Raw genomic sequence first — 19108 nt, forward strand, 5'->3', positions numbered from 1 at the left:
TTAATTTGTACATACATGACCTGCCTGAAACCGTCTCTCAGAAATTTATTTATGCTGACGACATCAGTCTTACAGTCCAAAGAACCAACTTCAGCAAAGCAGAGGGTATCCTTTCTCAAGACCTTCAAAAGGTGGACGAATGCTTCAAAAAATGGCGCCTCCAACCACGCCCATCAAAAACAGAAGTAGCCACATTCCACCTCAGCAACAAGCACACAAACTACCAGCCTTCAGTGAAGTTCCTGAACCATATTTTACAGTGTAATAACTTCCCAAAGTACCTGGGGGTAACATTGGACAGATTACTGACCTTCTGACATCTGGAAAAAACAGCTGCAAAACTGAAAAACCACAACAATTTATTGAACAGACTGGGTGGGACATCTGGGGTGCTGACACTAACACCCTTCGAACAACCATTTTGGCCCTGGTTATTCCACAGCCGAGTATTGTGCTGGTGTGGGGCTTAACAGCTCCCACACCCGACTGGTCAATGTTCAACTCGGCCATGTGCGTCATCTCTGGCACACTGCATTCTGCTCCTGTGTACTGGCTACCAGGACTCAGCAATATTATACCACCCCACATCAGAAGACAACAAGCTCTTGCCTGGTTATGGTCAAAATGTTGAACAAGGTTCTCCCTATTCATCGGGATATTGCACAGACCACCACAAGATTGAAATCTCATAGGCCAGCTTGGAAAGCAGCCATACACCAAACTTCTATCCAGTTCAATCCTAAGAATGCCTGGAGAGAGGAATGGTCCAAGCTGTCACATCGCGGCTTGGTCATTAGTGATCCCTCTTCCAAACCTCCTGGCTTTAACCTGCCTCACTCTGGACAGAATTGAACACAATCGGATGCGATATTGGAAGGAGTGCCTCTGCTCTCTATCGGTGGGGCTGGAAAGATTCTCCTTGTTGCAACTGTGGTGCCGATATGCAAACTATCAAACATATTGTGCAAGACTGCCCACAACGTGTGTTCCCTGGCTCCTTCAAAGATCTGCCTGAAGCAACACCAGAAGCGATTGCCTGGATAGCTGAACTGGATATCCAGTTATGAGGCTACTGCTGTATCCCTTCAGAAGTTCTGTATATAATTGTGTGGACTGTGTACATATTTGCCTTTCTCTTGTCATGTACAGTTAACCCAGTTCAAAATAAACTAAGGCATGAGAGCCAGTTTGGTCTAGTGGTTAAGGCAACGGGCTAGAAACCAGGAGACTGATAGTTCTAGTCCTTCCTTAGGCATGAAAGCCAGCTGGGTGACTTTGGGCCAGTCACTCTCTCTCAGCCCAACCCACCTCACAGGGTGGTTGTGGCAGGGAAAATAGGAGGAAGGAGTATTACAAATAGATGTTTTTCTGAAACTCCCTGGCTTTTTCCATTATCCAGCGGATATTGGCAATTTGGTCCCTAGTTCCTCTGCCTTTTCTAAACCCAGCTTGTACATCTGGCAATTCTCGCTCCATGAACTGCTGAAGTCTACCTTGCAGGATCTTGAGCATTACCTTACTGGCATGTGAAATGAGTGCCACTGTTTGATAGTTTGAACAAGGAACCTGGGTAGCTGTGGTTTTTTAATCTGAGCAGTAAATTCACTCCTGCCCTTGCTCTGAGCGAGTTTGTTTGATGAGGAGGAAGCCAGGATCCCGTCTTGGAGAAGACTCCCCCAGGCAAGGAAAGAGTTAACTTGCTCCATTGGATCACCATCCAATCGCCATCTATGGCTACAATGTCATTTTCCAAAGACGACAATCTGTGACTTTGATTTACTGATAATCGGAGAGCTATTAGCGTTTCGTCAGCAAATGACACAAATCAGTGCATGTGTTGGAGACTGACTGCCAGTCAGCCGTGGGTGACTGGATTATTAAGGCCCAACTGACAGCTCTCCCTGATTTAAGGCTATTCAGGATTGCCTCGGTATCCCCTTTGGACCCTGCTCACCTTTTATTTTGACTCCCCTCTGAGTTAATAATAACCCACCCATCAGCCGCACTGTATGATCTCAAATCCGAACGATCCCAAAATTTCTCACTCTCTGGCCGATGATCGCATCCTCCCCTTGGAAAGAAAATGACCTCTGGAAAGAGGTCCGCTTTACTTCTTCGTACACAGAGGAGATCTAGCACACCACTCGAATGGGCAGGTGGAATGGGTCTGGGTATATGTCATTATTAGCCGGGCCTCCCAAAATCTGAAGATTAGAGTTAAAAATCAGCGATGCCAAATATAGACCAGCAGAATTACTTTTGTTATCTCTTGAAAACCACTGGGGATGATTACCCAAAAATTCCTTTGGAAGTCCACTATATCGGACAAAATCATGAAGCACTTGGCCTAGTTTGGCATGAAAATCACCAAGGAATACGGTGGTTGTGGCTTGGGTATGCCAAGTAACTGTTTCTTCCAATATAATTGCTAAACCCACCCAGTAATCAGAATTACAATAAGGGGATGTGTTTGGGGGAATACAAACTCTACCAGTATTAACTCAAAATCTTTGTATCTGAATTCCACAGCCAGGATACGAGGGAGTTTATTCCCATTGCATAACTTCTCAGCCTGCCGTTGCAGTCCTTCCTTAGCAAGAACGCCCCCAGAGGCGCGCCCTGTATTCCTTAGATTTGGGGCAGGGCTATACCAGCATTGAAAACCCGGGAGTTGTACCGGTTCATCCTCTCCGGCTAACCAGGTTTCTTGTGTGGCCGTTAGCCCAGATTCAGAGAGGAATCGCACCAGACTCTCTCCAGCCAGCCACGTCCCAGCTTACAGTCTCTATAGGTCTCTCTGAAACAGACAGCTCTGGGTGGGCTGCACCAGGCCGGCCTCACCTAATGAGTGGGACGTGGGGGGTGTCCTTCTCCTACTGCTGTTCCCCTGCAAGCAGGATCTGGAGCCCTCCACGGATCCCCTCTCCTGGGAAAGCCATCTGGGTCTTGTGGCAAGGAATCCCACAGGCTCATGAGGATGGGTTTCCCAGGAGACTTCCAGCTTCTTTGGATGGATGGGAGGAGAAACAGGGCTCATCCCCCCCCCATTAGTCACCCACCCGCTCACCTGAGGGGCAGTTTAAGGTCTGTGCCCCACTGAGCTGAGGGTGGAAGGAGGGAATTTCAACAGAACTTCTACATTCGGACAGGAAAAATCAAAGACGTGAGTATCTGGTGTTGGGGTGGAATACCAGGCACCATTACGCACAGAAAGTAACCAGGGGAAATCCCAAGCTGAGTGTGCGCCAAGAGCGTGACGTAGCTGCAGAAAAGGCCAACACAATCCTCAGCTGCATCAACCAAATTCAAGCATCAGGATCAAGAAGCGTCACTGTTCCTCTCTCCTCTGCATCGGTCAGGCGACACCTAGAATATTGGCCCCAGTTCTGGACACCACCTCTGAGGAACGTCCGTGTCCTTCATGACCTGGATCAGCCCAGAGGAGAGCAACCAGGATCTTTCTTTACTTACTCAGAGGGCTGACAGGTGGCTCCCATCGGCCAACCCTGAGCAATGTACAATTCCCAAATACCTCACTGGGATTAAAAGCACAGAGTAAGTTCACCAACAGCAACTGGAAATGTTGAGTGGGAGAAGAGAAGCCATAATCACCCCAAGAACAGAAGCCGAGTGTCGGCCCTTCGAGGTAGACCGCATAGGAAACAGAGTCACACAGGCTAATCCTACCTTTATTATAAGGTTTCAGAAAAAGAATCTTGCATGTCTGAATGTGCTTCCCTTTCCTCCCTTTATCTTCGTGAGCACCAGGGAGGGTCACGTCTGAGACGCTTTCTCGGGTTACCGTTTTTTTGGCCACAGATCCTCCAATGGCACTTAACAGCCAAAGGAGGGAAATCCTTGAGGAAATCTTTGAGGGGTGATCCGGGGTAATCTGTTGCCCACCCTGGAGAGATCTGCCACACAAGCAGCATCTAGATGCGTAGAAGTCAGTATGGAGAAGATTTCTCTGGAAAGCTTTGCCTACGAGGGAGTCTAATGCAAAATGTTATGGGCTCTCAGAGGGGAGTGGGACCCCCAAAGTGCTCCACGCCATTAGCGGCTCTCATTGTTTTTTCTCTTTTTCTCCTTTCAGCAAGCCCCATCCAGCCCCCTGCAGGTGAACGCTTTCTACCCCAATCTGAATCCCTCCCACAAATTATAGGCGTTTTTTTAATTCTCTAATTCTTCCGTTTTTAATATGAAATACCTGCAGGGAGCAGGGGAGGCCTTGCAAAGCTTCCTTGCTGTGGATGAGGCAAACTGCTGAAATTTTAGGCAGCTTTTATTTATTTATCATATTTTTATCACGGCCCATCTCCCTCATACGGAGTACTCTGGGCAGTTCACAATAAAACAGTTTAAAATTAATAAAATCATAATAATATAATTAATCTACAAATATCTGTATCAATAAATAAATATAAAATGTAATGAAATCCAAGTAATAGCAGATCTAATACCACCCAAAGGGGAGCAAGACCGGCCTCGGCAGGACTAGGAGCCAACCAGCCCCAGGAGTGGCGCTTCCTCTCCCCACTCCAGGCATGGTGACAAAGCCAGGTCTTCAGCTGTTTCCTGAAGTCCAGAAGAGAGGAGGCCAGCCTCACTTCCGGGGGAAGGGTGCTCCAAAGGGCGGGAGCTGCTGCAGAGAAGGCCTGCCTCCTGGACCCCACCAGGTGGAGTTCTCGTGCAGACGGGGTCTGCAGCATGCCCTCTCTGTGTGACGGGGTGGGATGGGCTGATGGTGCAGGGAAGAGGCGGTCCCTCAGGTAACCCGGTCCCATGCCATGTGGGGCTTTAAAGGTCATAACCAACACCTTGAATTGGACCCGGAAGCAAACTGGCACCCAGTGCAGCTCGCGCAGCAACAGGGTAATATGTGCTGATCTTGGAGCACCCAAAATAGCCCACGCCGCTGCATTTTGGACCAGCTGTAGCTTCCGGATACTCTTCAAGGGTAGCCCCATGTACAGCGCATTACAGTAGTCTATATGGGAGATGACCAGGGCATGAGTGACCGTTCGAAGTGCCTCTCGCTCCAGGAAGGGCATAACTGGCGCACAACACGAAGTTGCGCCAAGGCCCTTCTGCCCACGACTGCCACCTGCTCTTCGAGCAGGAGTTGTGAGTCCAAGAGGACCCCCAAGTTACGCACTGGGTCTGTCTGGGGCAGTGCCACCCCATCCAAGACTAAAGATGGCAAGTTCCTTGGAGCAGAGGGGCCATTAACCCACAGCCACTCCATCTTACCAAGGTTCAGCCGAAGCCTGTTGTTCCCCATCACGGCCCCCACAGCCTCCAGGCACCTGGAGAGGGCAGTCACAGGATCACTTACCTCACCTGGATGGAGATATACAATTGAGTATCATCAGCATATTGATGATACCTCATCCCGTGGAGACGGATGATCTCACCCAGCGAGATTTTCCTTACAAAATGCGGTGCAAACACAAAATCACCACACAACACTAAAACCTCACCCAGGATGTTTCCTCACTTTGGGAAATTGCAAAAGGGAAGGGAAGGAGGGGAGCCATTCAGGTCATTGGGGGAAGGGGAGGGAGCACCCCAAGTTTGTGGGCTGACCTTCCTGACCCCCCTCTTTTGACATTTCCCACAAGTTCTGGCATAGGAACACCAGGCCCCGTCCTTTCCTGCCACCCTGATCGTTGCACCATCTTCTTTGTTAATATGAAATACTTGCGGGGAGGAGGGGAGGCCTCTTCTCTTGATTAACCCCTTAAGCCAATTAAGGATAAATTCCATCTTGCCAAGGTCACACTGGAGCCTCCCTTTGCAGCCCCTCAGCTGACCTCGGACCCCCTTCGAGTCCCGGGAGATGAGAGGGGGAATCCCTGGTCCTTCGTAGCCTTTTCCTCCCCGGAAGGGGCAGATTCTCCCTCCGTCCAGTCCCTGCCCATCAACCACGCCCCTGCAGTGTGGGCCTTCCTTGGGGGAGCTGAATGGGAAGGGGAGGGGAAGCCCACCCCATGTTTTTCCTGAAGACTCTCCAAACAGAACTCATGAAGGTTTTACTATATATTCTAATTTTCTCCCATATCTTTTTTTCACAGCACTCATGAGTTAATCCTGCTATCGCTTCCTGCTCTTAGATGCAAAAGGATGTTTTTTTCGGGAGCTGATGAATTTCTTTTTTTGCAACCCTTGAAGGATGGAGGTTCGAGGCGGTGGGTTGGCGAGAGGCGGAGAATCGCAGCCTGGACCTTCCCCTGCCGAGACCCACCAGCTTCCTTCCACGCCTCTCTTTCTTTTGAGGGAGGGCAAACGGGGAGGGGGGAGACCATCTAGTCTGCCCCCAGGAACTCTTGGCCTGCCTGTCTCTCCAGACCCCCCAACCTCTCCTGCTCAGCACAGACCCCCATTCAGGGCAATGGCTGCAACCATCCACCCCACAGCCCCTTAACCCAAACTCTTGCATTTAGTCAAGGCCACCTGATCCAGAGAGATCCCAGATGCACTGCATATTGAGATCCCCCCTTTCTGAGAAGTGATCTTGTGTTATCAACCGCTGTCTGCCCAGCAGAGCCCAACCTCTTTTCCCTTCCTTGGATCCCGCCTCGGTTCTCCGCTTTGAATCCACAGGAGCTTCATCCATGTTGCGGTTCTCCTCTGCGTTAATTTCCTTTGCTTTCATTTGCTGTAAAACAATAAACTTTTGACGGTAGGAACCCCCTGCAAAGACGTGAGTCGATGCTGTCTGAATAGCTTCATCTCCGCTCCACCTTCTCCCAGGTCAGAGGCCCTCTGATTGATTCCCTCCATCCCTGAATTTCTGACCCCCTGCAGAACGTGGGACGTTTTCCACACGCATCTGAAGGTCGTTTTTCCGCACGGCCCCTTTTGCTGGGAGGGAGCCCTTCCTCCGAAGCTCTCCCCACAGTCCACACATTTATGGAATCCAGGGTGGATTCTTTGCCACAAGATAGGAATCCTGTGATCCCTTCCATGCTTTTGACACCCATCTTGGTGGTCTCTGCAAACCCAATTTATCTTTGAGTGTTTTTGCGCAGAAGAGGCAGTCCCCTCCCTCCCCCTCCCGAGAGCCTGTTTCAGGAAGAGGAGCTCCTGCCATGCAACAGATTTTTCCTAATTGTATTTCACTCGATTTCGGTCCAGATTGATTTCCAAATACCCCCTTCAGTTGAGGCTTCCTTGCTTGTGGCGTTTTTGCATTGGATTCATTTTAACTCTCATTAGAAATGTTAAGGCCCAGATCCACAGCCTTCCCTGGCTCAATTCAGCTCCAGTTCCCACCTGTTGATGTGAATCCTGGATTAGTTTGCTGGGCTGGACCATCTTGGATTTGATGAGACCGAGCAGCTCAAGATTTCTTACTCCCGTCCTTTGACTGGTTTCTTGCCTGGTATTTTTTGGATCCATTCGCTCTGCCAACTTCTTTTCCCCTTCTTTGGGCCCGAGAGTTTCAAACAGCTCCTGGGAATTCGCATTCACTGCCCATCAGCTCCTTCAGAGGAAGAGAAGGAAGAGAAAGGGTGGCTGAGCTAAACTCGGAGAAGGTAGCAAAGATCCAAACATGGTACGTGATGGTGAGTTTCTGGCTGAAGTTCTGCCAAAACCTCTCCACTATTTGTGAAGGCCATTTTCTTGAGCAGCGTAAGGGAATCTGAATCTAGTTCCTCCTTTATGAGTCGTGGAAATATTCAAGAAGATCCATTCGTCTTAAGGGAGGACCCATCTTGGTACAGTTTCCTCTCCAACGTTAATTTTCCTTCTCTGTCCTTTCAGAGCTCAGCAGGAATCAGGTTGCAGGTGGTGAGAGGAGAGAAGCTTGGAAAATTGGCAGAAAGGTGACCCAGTGGGACAATCTGAATCCTCTATGTACATTATGTAATTATCCGATTATTATAAGCATCATTTACTATAGTAATTTATCACAGAGAAAATTTCACCCGAGGGCTGAAAGGGGAGATTCCCCTCCATGGGGCTCTGGCACCCCCAACGCCCTTGGCTCCCCCAAGCCAGGTCTTAGAGCGTTTCTCAGGCGAAGGAGGGGCCTTCACCGCAGAGGAGCCGCTCGGAGGAAGAAATGGCCTTTTCAGCCACTTCCACCCGACCTCCGAGGGCCTTTGGGATGCACTTCTAGGCACACCGGATCCCTTCCCAGAGGGGCCACCTTCCTTGCTGTCTCCAACACAACCTCTTCACAGAGAGCTCTTGGGGGCCATCCAGGCAGGGCCCCCTCCTTGGGGAAATGCACCGCCCCCTCCCCAGAGGACAGGAGACCCTGACAGAGGCACATCCAGTCCCCCGGGGTGAGGGGCAGAGAGGCCTTTCCCCTCCTGGCCCGGAAGGGTCCAGGCAGGGCTCCCCCCCCCCCCGTGCAGACGAGAGTCCGAAGGAGTGTGTCCTTGCGTGTGGATCAGAATCCCTCTCTCTCACGCTGGGAACATGCCAAGCATTCAGGCGGCTCCTAGCTGCTCACCTGGAGCAAACATCCAAGGTTTCTCCTGCCTCCCCCCAAATCTTAATTTCTCTGAGTCTCCCCAAACCCATCCCAGCAGCTGATGGGACACCGTGGAGGTGCCCCATAACTTGGTCCCATTTCCCGTCCTTCCCGAACGACCGCGGACAGTCCTGCCCCATCTTGTGCAGCAGAGCCCTCCAGATCCTCAGGGAGGCTTCCTGCTATCTCCTCCCCCCAGGCAAAGCGCACCCAACGCCTCCCACCCTCCCTTCCTCTTTGAGGCCCGGATTCTCTTGGCTGCTCTGCTCTGGAGATGCTCCGGCCCGTCCACCTCCTTCCCAAGATGCCACAGCCAGTCAGGGCACCAAGCAGAGCAAGTCTCCCTCACGAGACTTCCGTCCTTCTGAGGATCGGGTTGGCTTTTTCTGCAGCTGCGTCACACTTGTGGCTCATGCGCAGCTTGTCAACTGCCGATCTCAGGACGGCCCCTGTGATTCCTGTGGCCGTGTCGCACAACTGAGAGTCCACACTGCCCCCCACACAGCACCAGAGCAGGGAGATGCCCGGTCCCACGTAGCCAGGCAAGACCAAGGAAGAAAGACAGGCACAGACTTAGGAAAGCCTCTTTAATGCTCATCGGAGGCAAATACAGACCCTGGCAACGGCAGCCCTCCCAGCGAGATCTTCAGGCGCGGCCTCTCTGGCTTCTTCCCGGGTTCCTTGTCCCTGAGGCCAAGTTGCCTTTCTCAGATCAACAGCCAATGGACTCTCCTTCGGCCTCTCGATTTCTTCCTCATTCCATTCCTTTCCCAAAATCTCTCATGCCTGGACAGGGGTTTGCAGCAGTGGAGCGCCATGGGGTTTCCTGGTGGCCTCCCATCCAGCACTAACCACCTGCAACGGGGTCCATATCCTAGTCACAGACAACCCTCTCCTACCCAGAGGGCAGGGCAGGTGGCCACCCCCTCCCAAACCACACCGCAGGGTTGTTGTGGGATGCTCGTAGCCTGGGTTGAAAGAATGCAAAGCCTCTGAGGGGCAGGAGAGTCCCCAGAAACACTGCCGCTCTGCTGCTGCCCCCCGGTGGCCCTGCTGAGCTCTGCAGTCCTGCCAGGCTGCAGGGAGACTTTGGGGAGTCTCTTTCAAGAGGGCTTGGACTACAGCTCCCATCATGCCCCCCGCATGGCCGACACTGTTCCAGCACTCACAGCCCCAGAGCAGAAGCCCCCCAATTCCCGTCTCCCGGGCGGCTGTCCTGCCCTCCTCTGCGATGGCTGGGTGACCTCAGTTGCCTCCCCGCTTTGGGGCTCCTCAGACAGTTTGGGGTGCCACAGGGGGGCCTGCTTTTTGTTCTGGGCAGAGGACCCAGTCCTGACCCGAGGGCCCCGTCCGAGAGCCCCCTCAGAAGAGGGCCCGAGCGATCCTGCGGCCAGTGGCTTTGATCTTGGGGAAGGTCACGCTGACGTCCCTCTCCCTGGCCGCAGGGGTCCAGGGTGGGCGGGGGGGACGTCTCCCCCAGGGCCCCTATGGGCCAGAACAGGAAGTCCACATTGATGCCGTTCATGGCGTAGAAGACGCTTGCCGTGGGGGGGAAGACCAGCTCTGCAGAGGAGGAGAGACGGGGAATGAGGGGGGCCTCCTGGAGAGGAACCTGCAGGCCCAAAGGCCTCCCCAGATCCCCTCCAGCCCAGGCCCCCCATGCAGGTCGCCCTCTGCAGAGCCCAAGCTGCACTGGTGGCCCCTGATAAAGCCACCTCCCTTGGCAGGGAGGGGGGCCTGGTACTGTGTCTGGGAAAAGACCCCTGACTGGTCTCAGGAGCTAAGCTAGACTGGCTGGGGCAGGGGGGGGCATGGCAGGTAGAGATTCACCAGGGGAAGGCGAAAGCTGCCTCTGGTCCTCCCTGCCCAGAAAGAGGGCTGAAGTCCCTGGCAGGAAACTGCCTCTGCAGGCCCAAGAGCGCCCCTTCCATCCACACCCGCATCTCCATCTTGGGCTGGTAAAGCCCGCTGGGACCCCTCCCGCCCCTCAGGTTTCACTGGAGGTGCAGAGCTGGGAGTGCCCGGGATGCTTGCCCAGCTCTGCAGCCAACGGGTAGGACGAGTCCCCTGCAGAGTCACCTCTGAGCAAAGGCACGAGGAGAAACACAGGGAACAAGTTGGCTCAGCCACCCGCTCCAGATCACACAGTTGCTCCAAATTTATCTATTCTTTTTATTGTAAAGGGAATATCCCTGTTGGGTATTCCACCATTCCCTTAGTGTCACTTTTAACGGGTCTACTTTGTATCTTTGCATATTCAAATTCACTTAATATTTCTTTCTTCTGCACTTAATTCTTAAGGATGAAATAAATTATTGTTAATGTTATCCTTAGACTGTTGCACCACTTTTTGCCTTCTGGGGGTTTGGGTGTACGTATGAGACATCTCCCAAAAGAAAAAATACGAAGTCTTCACAGAATGGTAATCAAAAGAAACAGACTATCTGCAATAAACAACTGCAGTAGCCAGCCAGCCAGCCATGACCTCTTCCAAGTCATTCCATTCCATTCCCTCTGTCCTCTTCTCCCATTTTACTCCCCAAAGGCATCAGTATTCCATTGGCCACCAAGTATACAGGTGTGCCCAAAAATACAGCAGCAAAAAAGAACAAGAGAGAGGAAGGAGGATAGAATTAAATATAATTTGAGTATTTTAAACAACTTTGCAGACCTTTAAATTTGAAGCCACTCAGAACTTGAGGCTCAGGCCAAAAGAGCCTCTTGCTTCCTCCCCACCCCCGGCCTGGTCCCGGCTCTTCAGTGTCCTTCTGCAAAGGGATCATATGCAAAGTCATCTCCTAGGGAAAAAAGGCATTATAACCTGATCTCTGAATCGGGCTCCTGAAATGAACAAACCTTGAATTCTTTGTTGTCTTCTGAACTCAGCAAAATCAGGATCATTCATCTGCATAACTAAAATGCCACTTAGTGGCTCCAAATAATGTTCCTCTTTACTTGTAGGGATTTCTGGGGAAAATTCAAAAAGAAGCCCAGAGAGAGGAGTGAAAGAAATGGAAACATCTCCCATGTCTTGGGAAGGGAGCGTTGCCTCACCTTGGCCCTCATCGCTGACACTACCCAGCATCTTTCCTTCTCAAAAGCCACGAATGGTTCTTACACAATGCATTTCTGGAAAGGAAACCTCTCCCACCGGGCAATTCTTTCCTCCATCCCCACCACCACGGGGCAAGTAGCAAAGGGGTCAGCCTCCTGGCGCTGCTGTCACCCACAGCCACAAAAGGCTAACAAGCAGGCACCGCCAGGCAAACACGATCACAGCAGGGGCTGTTCCTAAACCTGAAGGTCCTTCCTGCGCTCAGAACCACAATGCCTTTTCTCCTCAACTCCGTATTCCTGCAGCTCTTTTCCATCACCTTCAACTGCGAGGCAGAACAGCCTTTCCATCTGAAACTTTACAGGGCTTTTGTCACTGCCACGAACGTCCCTAATATCTTCCGTCATAAACTCTGAGTGCTCCGATCTTTTTTTCATGTATCTTTTAGGGCCTGCAGCAGCTCACTGGGAAGTTCTGCTTATAGCCAGAAAGGTGTAGTTAGCCTTCCTCAAGCTAACACTTTCCACTTTTTTCTCTCCCACCTCATCTCTAATACTGAGACAAGTTTGACTAAAAAGAATCAGCCCAGAAATGAAATACGGAACTTTTCAGCTGGATGTCCAATGGGAGATGAGAAATGAAATTCAAGCCTTCGCTACACTCATCACCTCCTGCCTCATGTGCATTTTCTTGTGCCTGTTAAGGTAGGAATTTTGCGTGAAGCACCGTCCACAGTCTGGGCATTTGAATGGTTTCTCTCCTATGTGTAAACCTACATGATTTATAAGGCTAGGCCTAGTACTAAAACTTTTCCCACAATCCGGACACTCATACGGTTTCTCTCCTGTGTGAGTCCTCTGGTGTATCACCAGGTAGGAATTCCGACTGAAATTTTTCCCACAATCTGGACACTCATACGGTTTCTCTCCTGTGTGAGTTCTCTGGTGTTTCAAAAGGCTGGAATTCTCACTGAAACTTCTCCCACACTCTGGACACTGATATGGTTTCTCTCCTGTGTGAGTCCTCTGATGTATCACCAGCTGGGAATTCCAAAAGCAACTTTTCCCACAATCCGGACACTCATACGGTTTCTCTCCTGTGTGAGTCCTCTGGTGTATCACCAGGTGGGAATTCCGAATGAAACTTTTCCCACAATCCGGACACTCATATGGTTTCTCTCCTGTGTGAGTCCTCTGGTGTACCACCAAGTTGGAATTCCGACTGAAACTTTTCCCACAATCTGGACACTCATACAGTTTCTCTCCTGTGTGAGTCCTCTGGTGTATCACCAGGTAGGAATTCTGACTGAAACTTTCCCCACAATCCAGACACTCGTACGGTTTCTCTCCTGTGTGAGTCCTCTGGTGTACCACCAAGGAAGAATTCTGACTGAAACTTTTCCCACAATCTGGACACTCATACGGTTTCTCTCCTGTGTGAGTCCTCTGGTGTATCACCAGTTTGGAATTCCGACTGAAACTTTTCCCACAATCCGGACACTCATACGGTTTCTCTCCTGTGTGAGTCCTCTGGTGTATCACCAGGCTGGAGTTCTGACTAAAACTTTTCCCACAATCCAGACACTCATACGGTTTCTCTCCTGTGTGAGTTCTCTGGTGTATCACCAGGTGGGAATTCTGACTGAAACTTTCCCCACAATCCGGACATTCATACGGTTTTTCTCCTGTGTGAGTTCTCTGGTGTTTCACCAGGCTGAAATTCCGAATGAAACTTTTGCCACAATCTGGACACTCATATGGTTTCTCTCCTGTGTGAGTCCTCTGGTGTATCACCAGGTTGGACTTCAAACTGAAACTTTTCCCACAATCTGGACACTCATATGGTTTCTCTCCTGTGTGAGTCCTCTGGTGTATCACCAGGTTGGAATTCTGACTGAATCTTTTCCCACAATTGGGACACTCATATGGCTTCTCTCCTGTGTGAGTCCTCTGGTGTTTCACCAGGCTGGAATTTTGGCTGAATGTTTTCCCACAATCTGGACAGTCATACTGTTTCTCCCCGGTGTGAGTCCTCTTGTGATTCACCAGCATGCTCACTAAAGCTTTGCCACATTGAGAATACTGTTAGGGCTTCTCACCAGTGTGGGTCCTCTCATGAATAGTCAGATGTGATGGGTAATCTGTGCTTTTCCCACTATATACACATCTGTGGGGCTTTTCCACCTCTGATATTCTTGGATTCTCAAGGAGATCAAAGCTATTTCTGATCCCTTGCGTGGTGGTGCTTTGATTCAAGCTACTTTTTCCTTCGTCACAGGGTGAGGCTTGTGTAATCTCTCCCATAAGTGGCCATCCAAGTCTCCTCTTCCTCCCCACTGACTTCCAGATATTTCCTTCTTTTTCTCAATTTGGAAATTATCCCCCTTGATCTTTTCATGTAATATTTGAGTTCCGAATATTCAATTTTTTCCAGCTCAAAAACCCTCTTTTCCTGGTTTTCTCTCCCTCATCCGTCCCCTGCTGGGGAAGAGGAGTTTTGGGGTTCTCTGGAGAAAGTGGAGAAGATTTGGTTGCTGGCTTGATTTGCTTTCGTTTTTAAAGCTGCTTGTGATTCTCAGTTGTCCAGCAGGCTCTTTTTGGCATCCTTTTTGCCTATAAGAGTCACATAATAGTGTTACTTTCATTATTATCTACAAAACGGCTGCACAACATGCTGAAACAACAACAAAAAAGCATAGGTTGCAATAAAAAAGGGAAAGTGCCAGAAGGGCAGATTAACCTCTAACATTCATTATGGCTCATTTGCCACATAGAAGACCAGCGAGAGCCGAGTTCGAATCCTGGAATTCGCTCTCCGAACCTGCGACCGCCGCAGAAGGGCGCGCACCGGCCTCGAGGCGCGCAGCACCGGCGAACGCCGTCCGGGGCGGGGCGGGGGGGCGCCGGCAGCGCTGGCGGAGCTCCCCTCTGGCCCCGCCCCGCGGAGGGCCCGGAACAGCCCCGGCGCAGCCCCCCGCCTGCCCCCCGCTCACCTCCCGCGGCTGCGGCGGCTGCTCCGGCCCGGCCAGACCGCGCGGCGCCCCTCCAGCCGCTCCCCCAGGCGGAAGCCGGAACAGGAAGTGCCCCTGCCCTCCTCTCCTCCGACGTCCCCTCTAGCCGTCCAGTCCTCTATCGCTGCAGCCGCTGCCGGACCGAGGCTTCCCGGGCGGGCGTCGCTCAGCCCGAGAGCGCCATCTAGCGCCGCGGGGCTGCAACGCCCGCTCGTCCGGCCTCCCCCGAAGGCGTGGGCGGGGCCGTGGCTGGACTCCGGGTCGCCCCGACGGACCCCCCGCGACCCTCCACCCCGACCTGTCCCTTCGGGTCTCCCGCGGGTGCGCCGCCGCCGCTGCAGCTGAGAGTCCTGCGCTCCCGCCGGGCGTGGCTCTCCTTTGGGGGGTGAAACCCTCCCCGCCTCCTGGAGCGTCTTCCCTCCTTCCTTCCTTCCTTCCTTCCTGGGGCTCGAAAGGGTGCCGGACCGGGGAGCCCCAGCAGGCCACGCCCCCCCCGAGGGCCAGTCCCCCCCATGCCGGCCAGGGCCTTTTTATTCTTTATTATTTATTCAGAGTCATTTGGAGTCCAGCAATTTCTAAATCCAGCAAACAAGGAAATAAACAAGTAAAGGACACAAGCTAGAAATTATAATAATGATTCACTGTTTAAACCAAGATATAAACCACAATCATATGGAATGATTTAGGTACTTTTTCCTCTGCCTTGAGAGAAAGCTGATTCAAAGGCCGAGAAATATTGTTAAGCCAATTTTTGGGGTCTGGGAGAACCCGCCCCTCCCCGATTCTCTGTTCCAAATTTCTAGCACATGGCCCAAATTTTTTTGTAATTTTAATTTTTTTGTCTAAAAATAAATTTATTTATTTATCAATTGATAGGGCTTCAGCGGCCAAGCATTGTGTAAGTGTTTTAGCTGCACCTGTTGCCATTTGGCCTTTTCAGGGAAATTATATTCCTTTGGTAAAACCTCAAGAACTGTTAATATTCCCGATCTGAGCCCAAGTTTTCCAAAAATACTGTGTTACCACAGAATTAAATATGCTGTTTCTTCCCTAAGAGGAAAACTGCCACCGTCCTGAGAGAGAAAGACCTTTAACGGGGAGATCCTGGACATTTGCTCCTTCTGGAAATAAATGAATATTTCGGGGGAACCAACAGAGACTTTGCTCTGCACATAGACAGTCTGGAGGCAAAACTCATTTTCACCCCTAAATTCTTCCCTGCAAACGGGATTTTCATCTGCCAAATAATATAATAGTATAGAAAATAAATGCGTCATATTCTCTTAAATTTGACAGGTGCTGTTTGAAATGTTCTTATCCACCAAAGGATATTTTCCTGGTGATGACAATCCCAACTATTTAATACCTTCTGGACAAGATTCAAAATGGAATTTTTTTGCTACAGCCAACACAACCTTCTTCTCAGCCTGAGCTGCACAATCTGCCCGAGGCCTCCAGAGGCCCCGCGCTCAGGGCCGTAGGGCAGCCAACCCCACCACACGGGACTCCTCCCAGTGAGGGAGCTTCTCCTGGGCTGGATTAAATGGCCTCAACGCCTCCTGCCAACTTGGGGGTTCGAGAGCTGCACTCTCATCCAGTTAAGCGGAGGACAAGCCCCCCAGCGACAGATAAGCACCAGCCGAGCGTGAGAAATATCGGTGGATTCGGGGGGGGGGGGTTGGGGCCGCCACATGAGGAAGGAGTGTGTGGATGGAGGGACCGTCTCACAGGCAGAGGCGATTTGGGCTCCTGTTGGCAATATATTTACACAACATCCCTGTTCTGAAGGCCACGTTGGGGGGGGGAGCGGTATTTCCTGCCCGGCACCTTCGTTCTGGGCTACTGGTGGGAAGGACCTTTGACCTATCCAGGAACAGCTGCTTGGACGAGAACATGGTTCTGCTGCCTCGCTTGGGGTGGGGGAAGTAATAGCTCATCTTGGGGGTGGCTAGCACCATAGATCTTTCCCACCGAATAAGAACGTTGCCCCTTGGGTTTGGTATTTATTTTATTTTTATTTATTGGTCTATTTATTGTAATTTATATTTTATGATTTTAATCTTGGTTTTATTGTAAACCGCCCAGAGTCCCCCTTTCTTGGGGGAGATGGGCGGTAATAGAAGTTTGAAGAATAAACAAACAAACATGTGAATGTAACTAGTGCGCCAAACACAGGCAAAAACTATCCCCTGTAACTCCCCCCCCCCCCATCAAAGGCTCACAGCTAAAGAGAGCCAGTTTGGTCTACTGCTTAAGGCAACAGGGTAGAAAACAGGAGACAGAGAGTTCTAGTCCTGTCTTAGGCACGAAAGCCAGCTGGGTGACCCTGGGCAAGCCGTTCCCTCTCAGCACAACTCACCTCACAGGGTGGTGGTTGTGGTGAAAATAGGAGGAGGAAGGGGTATTAGGTATGTTCGCCTTGAGTTATTTACAAAAATAATAAAGGCAGGCAGGCAAGCAGGCAAGCAAACAAGTCGGGGTGTGCGTGCTGAGATTTTGCTTTCAGGAATTGGATTTCCACTGGTTGCAGCATTCCAGGGACTCTCTTGCTCCCCTCAGTTTAACTTCCAAAAGGAGCATCGGGACTGGCCAGGGCGACCTCGCCAGGCCCTCCAGGACAGCCAGTCCACTCTCCACCAATGCACCCACCCACCCACCTTGGCCTTCCGGCAACAGCTGCAACAGCTCATAGTCAGGGGCCACTTTCTGGTTCCGGTTATGCTTCGCCACCACGGTGGGGGCCTTATCTTGGCTTGTTACCTGCGGAGGAGCAGAGAGAAAGGGGCTCAGCCAACCCACTAAGAGGGAAGGGACAGGCAGAGATGCTGCCCAGTGCTTGTCAAGCAAGATTTCCAACCTTTCCATGCCTGGTCGACCTTATTCAACATCACCAGACCTTCCAGGGGACTTCTAAGTGGGATGGAGGTGTCGCTGTTCAGAGGAAAGGCTCAGCATCACTTGCTAAAACCTGGATGTAAGCCAGGATTAATTTAAATGTAGACTGACTGTTACAGAAGCCTTAACTGAGCGAAACTGCAAGCATTTGTTAATTAGCTCAATCTGCATAAACCACTCATAATTGTATAAATGCTTATGATACGCAAGCATTTCCAGCCTTCTCTTCAGAAGAGGCATTCCCTCTGCAGGTGGGAGAGTGGCTCTTGAACGCAGCGTCCTCAGCTTCTGCAGTGTCGCTGAATCCTCCCATTCACTCTATTAGCCAAACTGTCCCTGGCTGATCACCTCCAGTTCTTCACTTTCTGGAGGGCCGTGACCAACTTTGCCCCTTCACCACGATGCTCTTGTACAGGATACTGTTCTGCAGTGCCATGCTGACCCAGACGATGCGGCAGTCTGAGTAGGAGGTGCCCCCTGGCTCAGGGCCCTGGGGGTAGGAGGCGCAGGAGGCTGAGCACCGGTGGCCCCTGATGAAGCTGCCCCCAGTGGCAAGGAGGCGGGCCAGGCTGTCCCCAGGGAAGGTGGGGGCGATGTGTCCAGGGCTGAGACGGAGGGCCACTTGCTGTGCTGGGAGAGGAGAAAGGACATGAGGGACAAGGATGGAAGCAGGGGACCGGCGCTGTGTCCAGGGAAAGACCCCTGCCTGGTCCCACGGGCTGAGCTGGACTGGCTGGGGGGGGGGGCGTGGTGAGCAGAGATTCAAAGGAGAAGGTGAAAGCTGCCTCTGGTCCTCCCTGCCCACAAAGAGGGCTGAAGTCTCAGGCAGCAAACTGCCTCTGCGGGCCCAAGAGGGCCCCTTTCCGTCCACAGCCACACCTCCATCTTGGGCTGGTAAAGCCCGCTGGGACCCCTCCCACCCCTCAGGTTTCACTGGAGGTGCAGAGCTGGGAGTGCCTGGGATGCATGCCCAGCTCTGCAGCCAATGGGCAGGATGAGTCCCCTGCAGAGTCACCTCCGAACAAAGGCACAAGAAATGCTGGGAAGGGGCTCTTCTGAATCAGTCAGGTCCACACCCCCGTGGCTTTGTTTTGAAATAATACCAAGGACTAGAAACATGGGGAACAAGTGGGCTCAGATGCTCCCGATCACGAGGTCGCACAATCTGGACGTGCCAGATTGTTCAGCGATCATCCCTCACCCCCACAGCATGAACAGGGGGGAAGAGCCCAGGGGAAGTGCACACGAGTCACATGGAAAGCCCCCAGGATGGTGGGGGAGGCAGCCGATGGCTCCAGCAGGTCAGGTGTGGCATGGGGAGACCCAGGAGAGTCCCAGGGCAGCAGGGCACTCACTCCCAGCAAGGAGATCAAGCTGCAAAGAAAGCACGGGTTAGCGGGAATTGGGGGGCAGAGAGCGCAGAGGGCCCCCTCCAAGCATTACTCTGCCCAGCGGGTGACCACCAAGGTGGGCTTGCTGGGAATAGGACATCTCCCAAAAGAAAAAATACGAAGTCTTCACAGAATGGTAATCAAAAGAAACAGACTATCTGCAATAAACAGTAGCCAGCCAGCCAGCCATGACCTCTTCCAAGTCATTCCATTCCATTCCCTCTGTCCTCTTCTCCCATTTTACTCCCCAAAGGCATCAGTATTCCACTGGC

At 51.7% G+C, this 19108-nt stretch overlaps 2 protein-coding genes, 1 long non-coding RNA gene and 1 pseudogene across 3 annotated transcripts in view; 1 reads left to right on the forward strand and 3 right to left on the reverse strand.

Moving 5' to 3' along the window:
- The window catches only part of LOC134491980 (zinc finger and SCAN domain-containing protein 2-like), a 305728-nt gene extending 291775 nt beyond the window's left edge, over nt 1-13953 (reverse strand). Inside the window, exon 1 of the mRNA XM_063296091.1 lies at nt 13877-13953. The gene's annotated coding sequence lies outside the window, so the exon portion shown is untranslated. The remainder of the gene's footprint in view (nt 1-13876) is intronic.
- LOC134491907 (zinc finger protein 91-like) overlaps nt 1-19108 on the forward strand; it is a 362387-nt pseudogene that overhangs the window by 35884 nt on the left and 307395 nt on the right.
- Nucleotides 12079-13878, reverse strand: LOC134491974 (zinc finger protein 84-like). Its single transcript, XM_063296081.1, has one exon. It carries the CDS (start codon nt 13589-13591, stop codon nt 12185-12187), a length of 1407 nt encoding a protein of 468 aa, XP_063152151.1. The 5' UTR covers nt 13592-13878; the 3' UTR covers nt 12079-12184.
- On the reverse strand, nt 18019-18926 carry LOC134492047 (uncharacterized). The gene is made up of 3 exons (XR_010067383.1): nt 18889-18926; nt 18699-18819; nt 18019-18075 (listed from the first exon to the last, which is right to left on the reverse strand). It is a non-coding gene; the product is annotated as an uncharacterized LOC134492047 (long non-coding RNA).

Source organism: Candoia aspera, chromosome 2, assembly GCF_035149785.1.
Source record: "Candoia aspera isolate rCanAsp1 chromosome 2, rCanAsp1.hap2, whole genome shotgun sequence".
NCBI classification, from domain to species: domain Eukaryota; kingdom Metazoa; phylum Chordata; class Lepidosauria; order Squamata; family Boidae; genus Candoia; species Candoia aspera.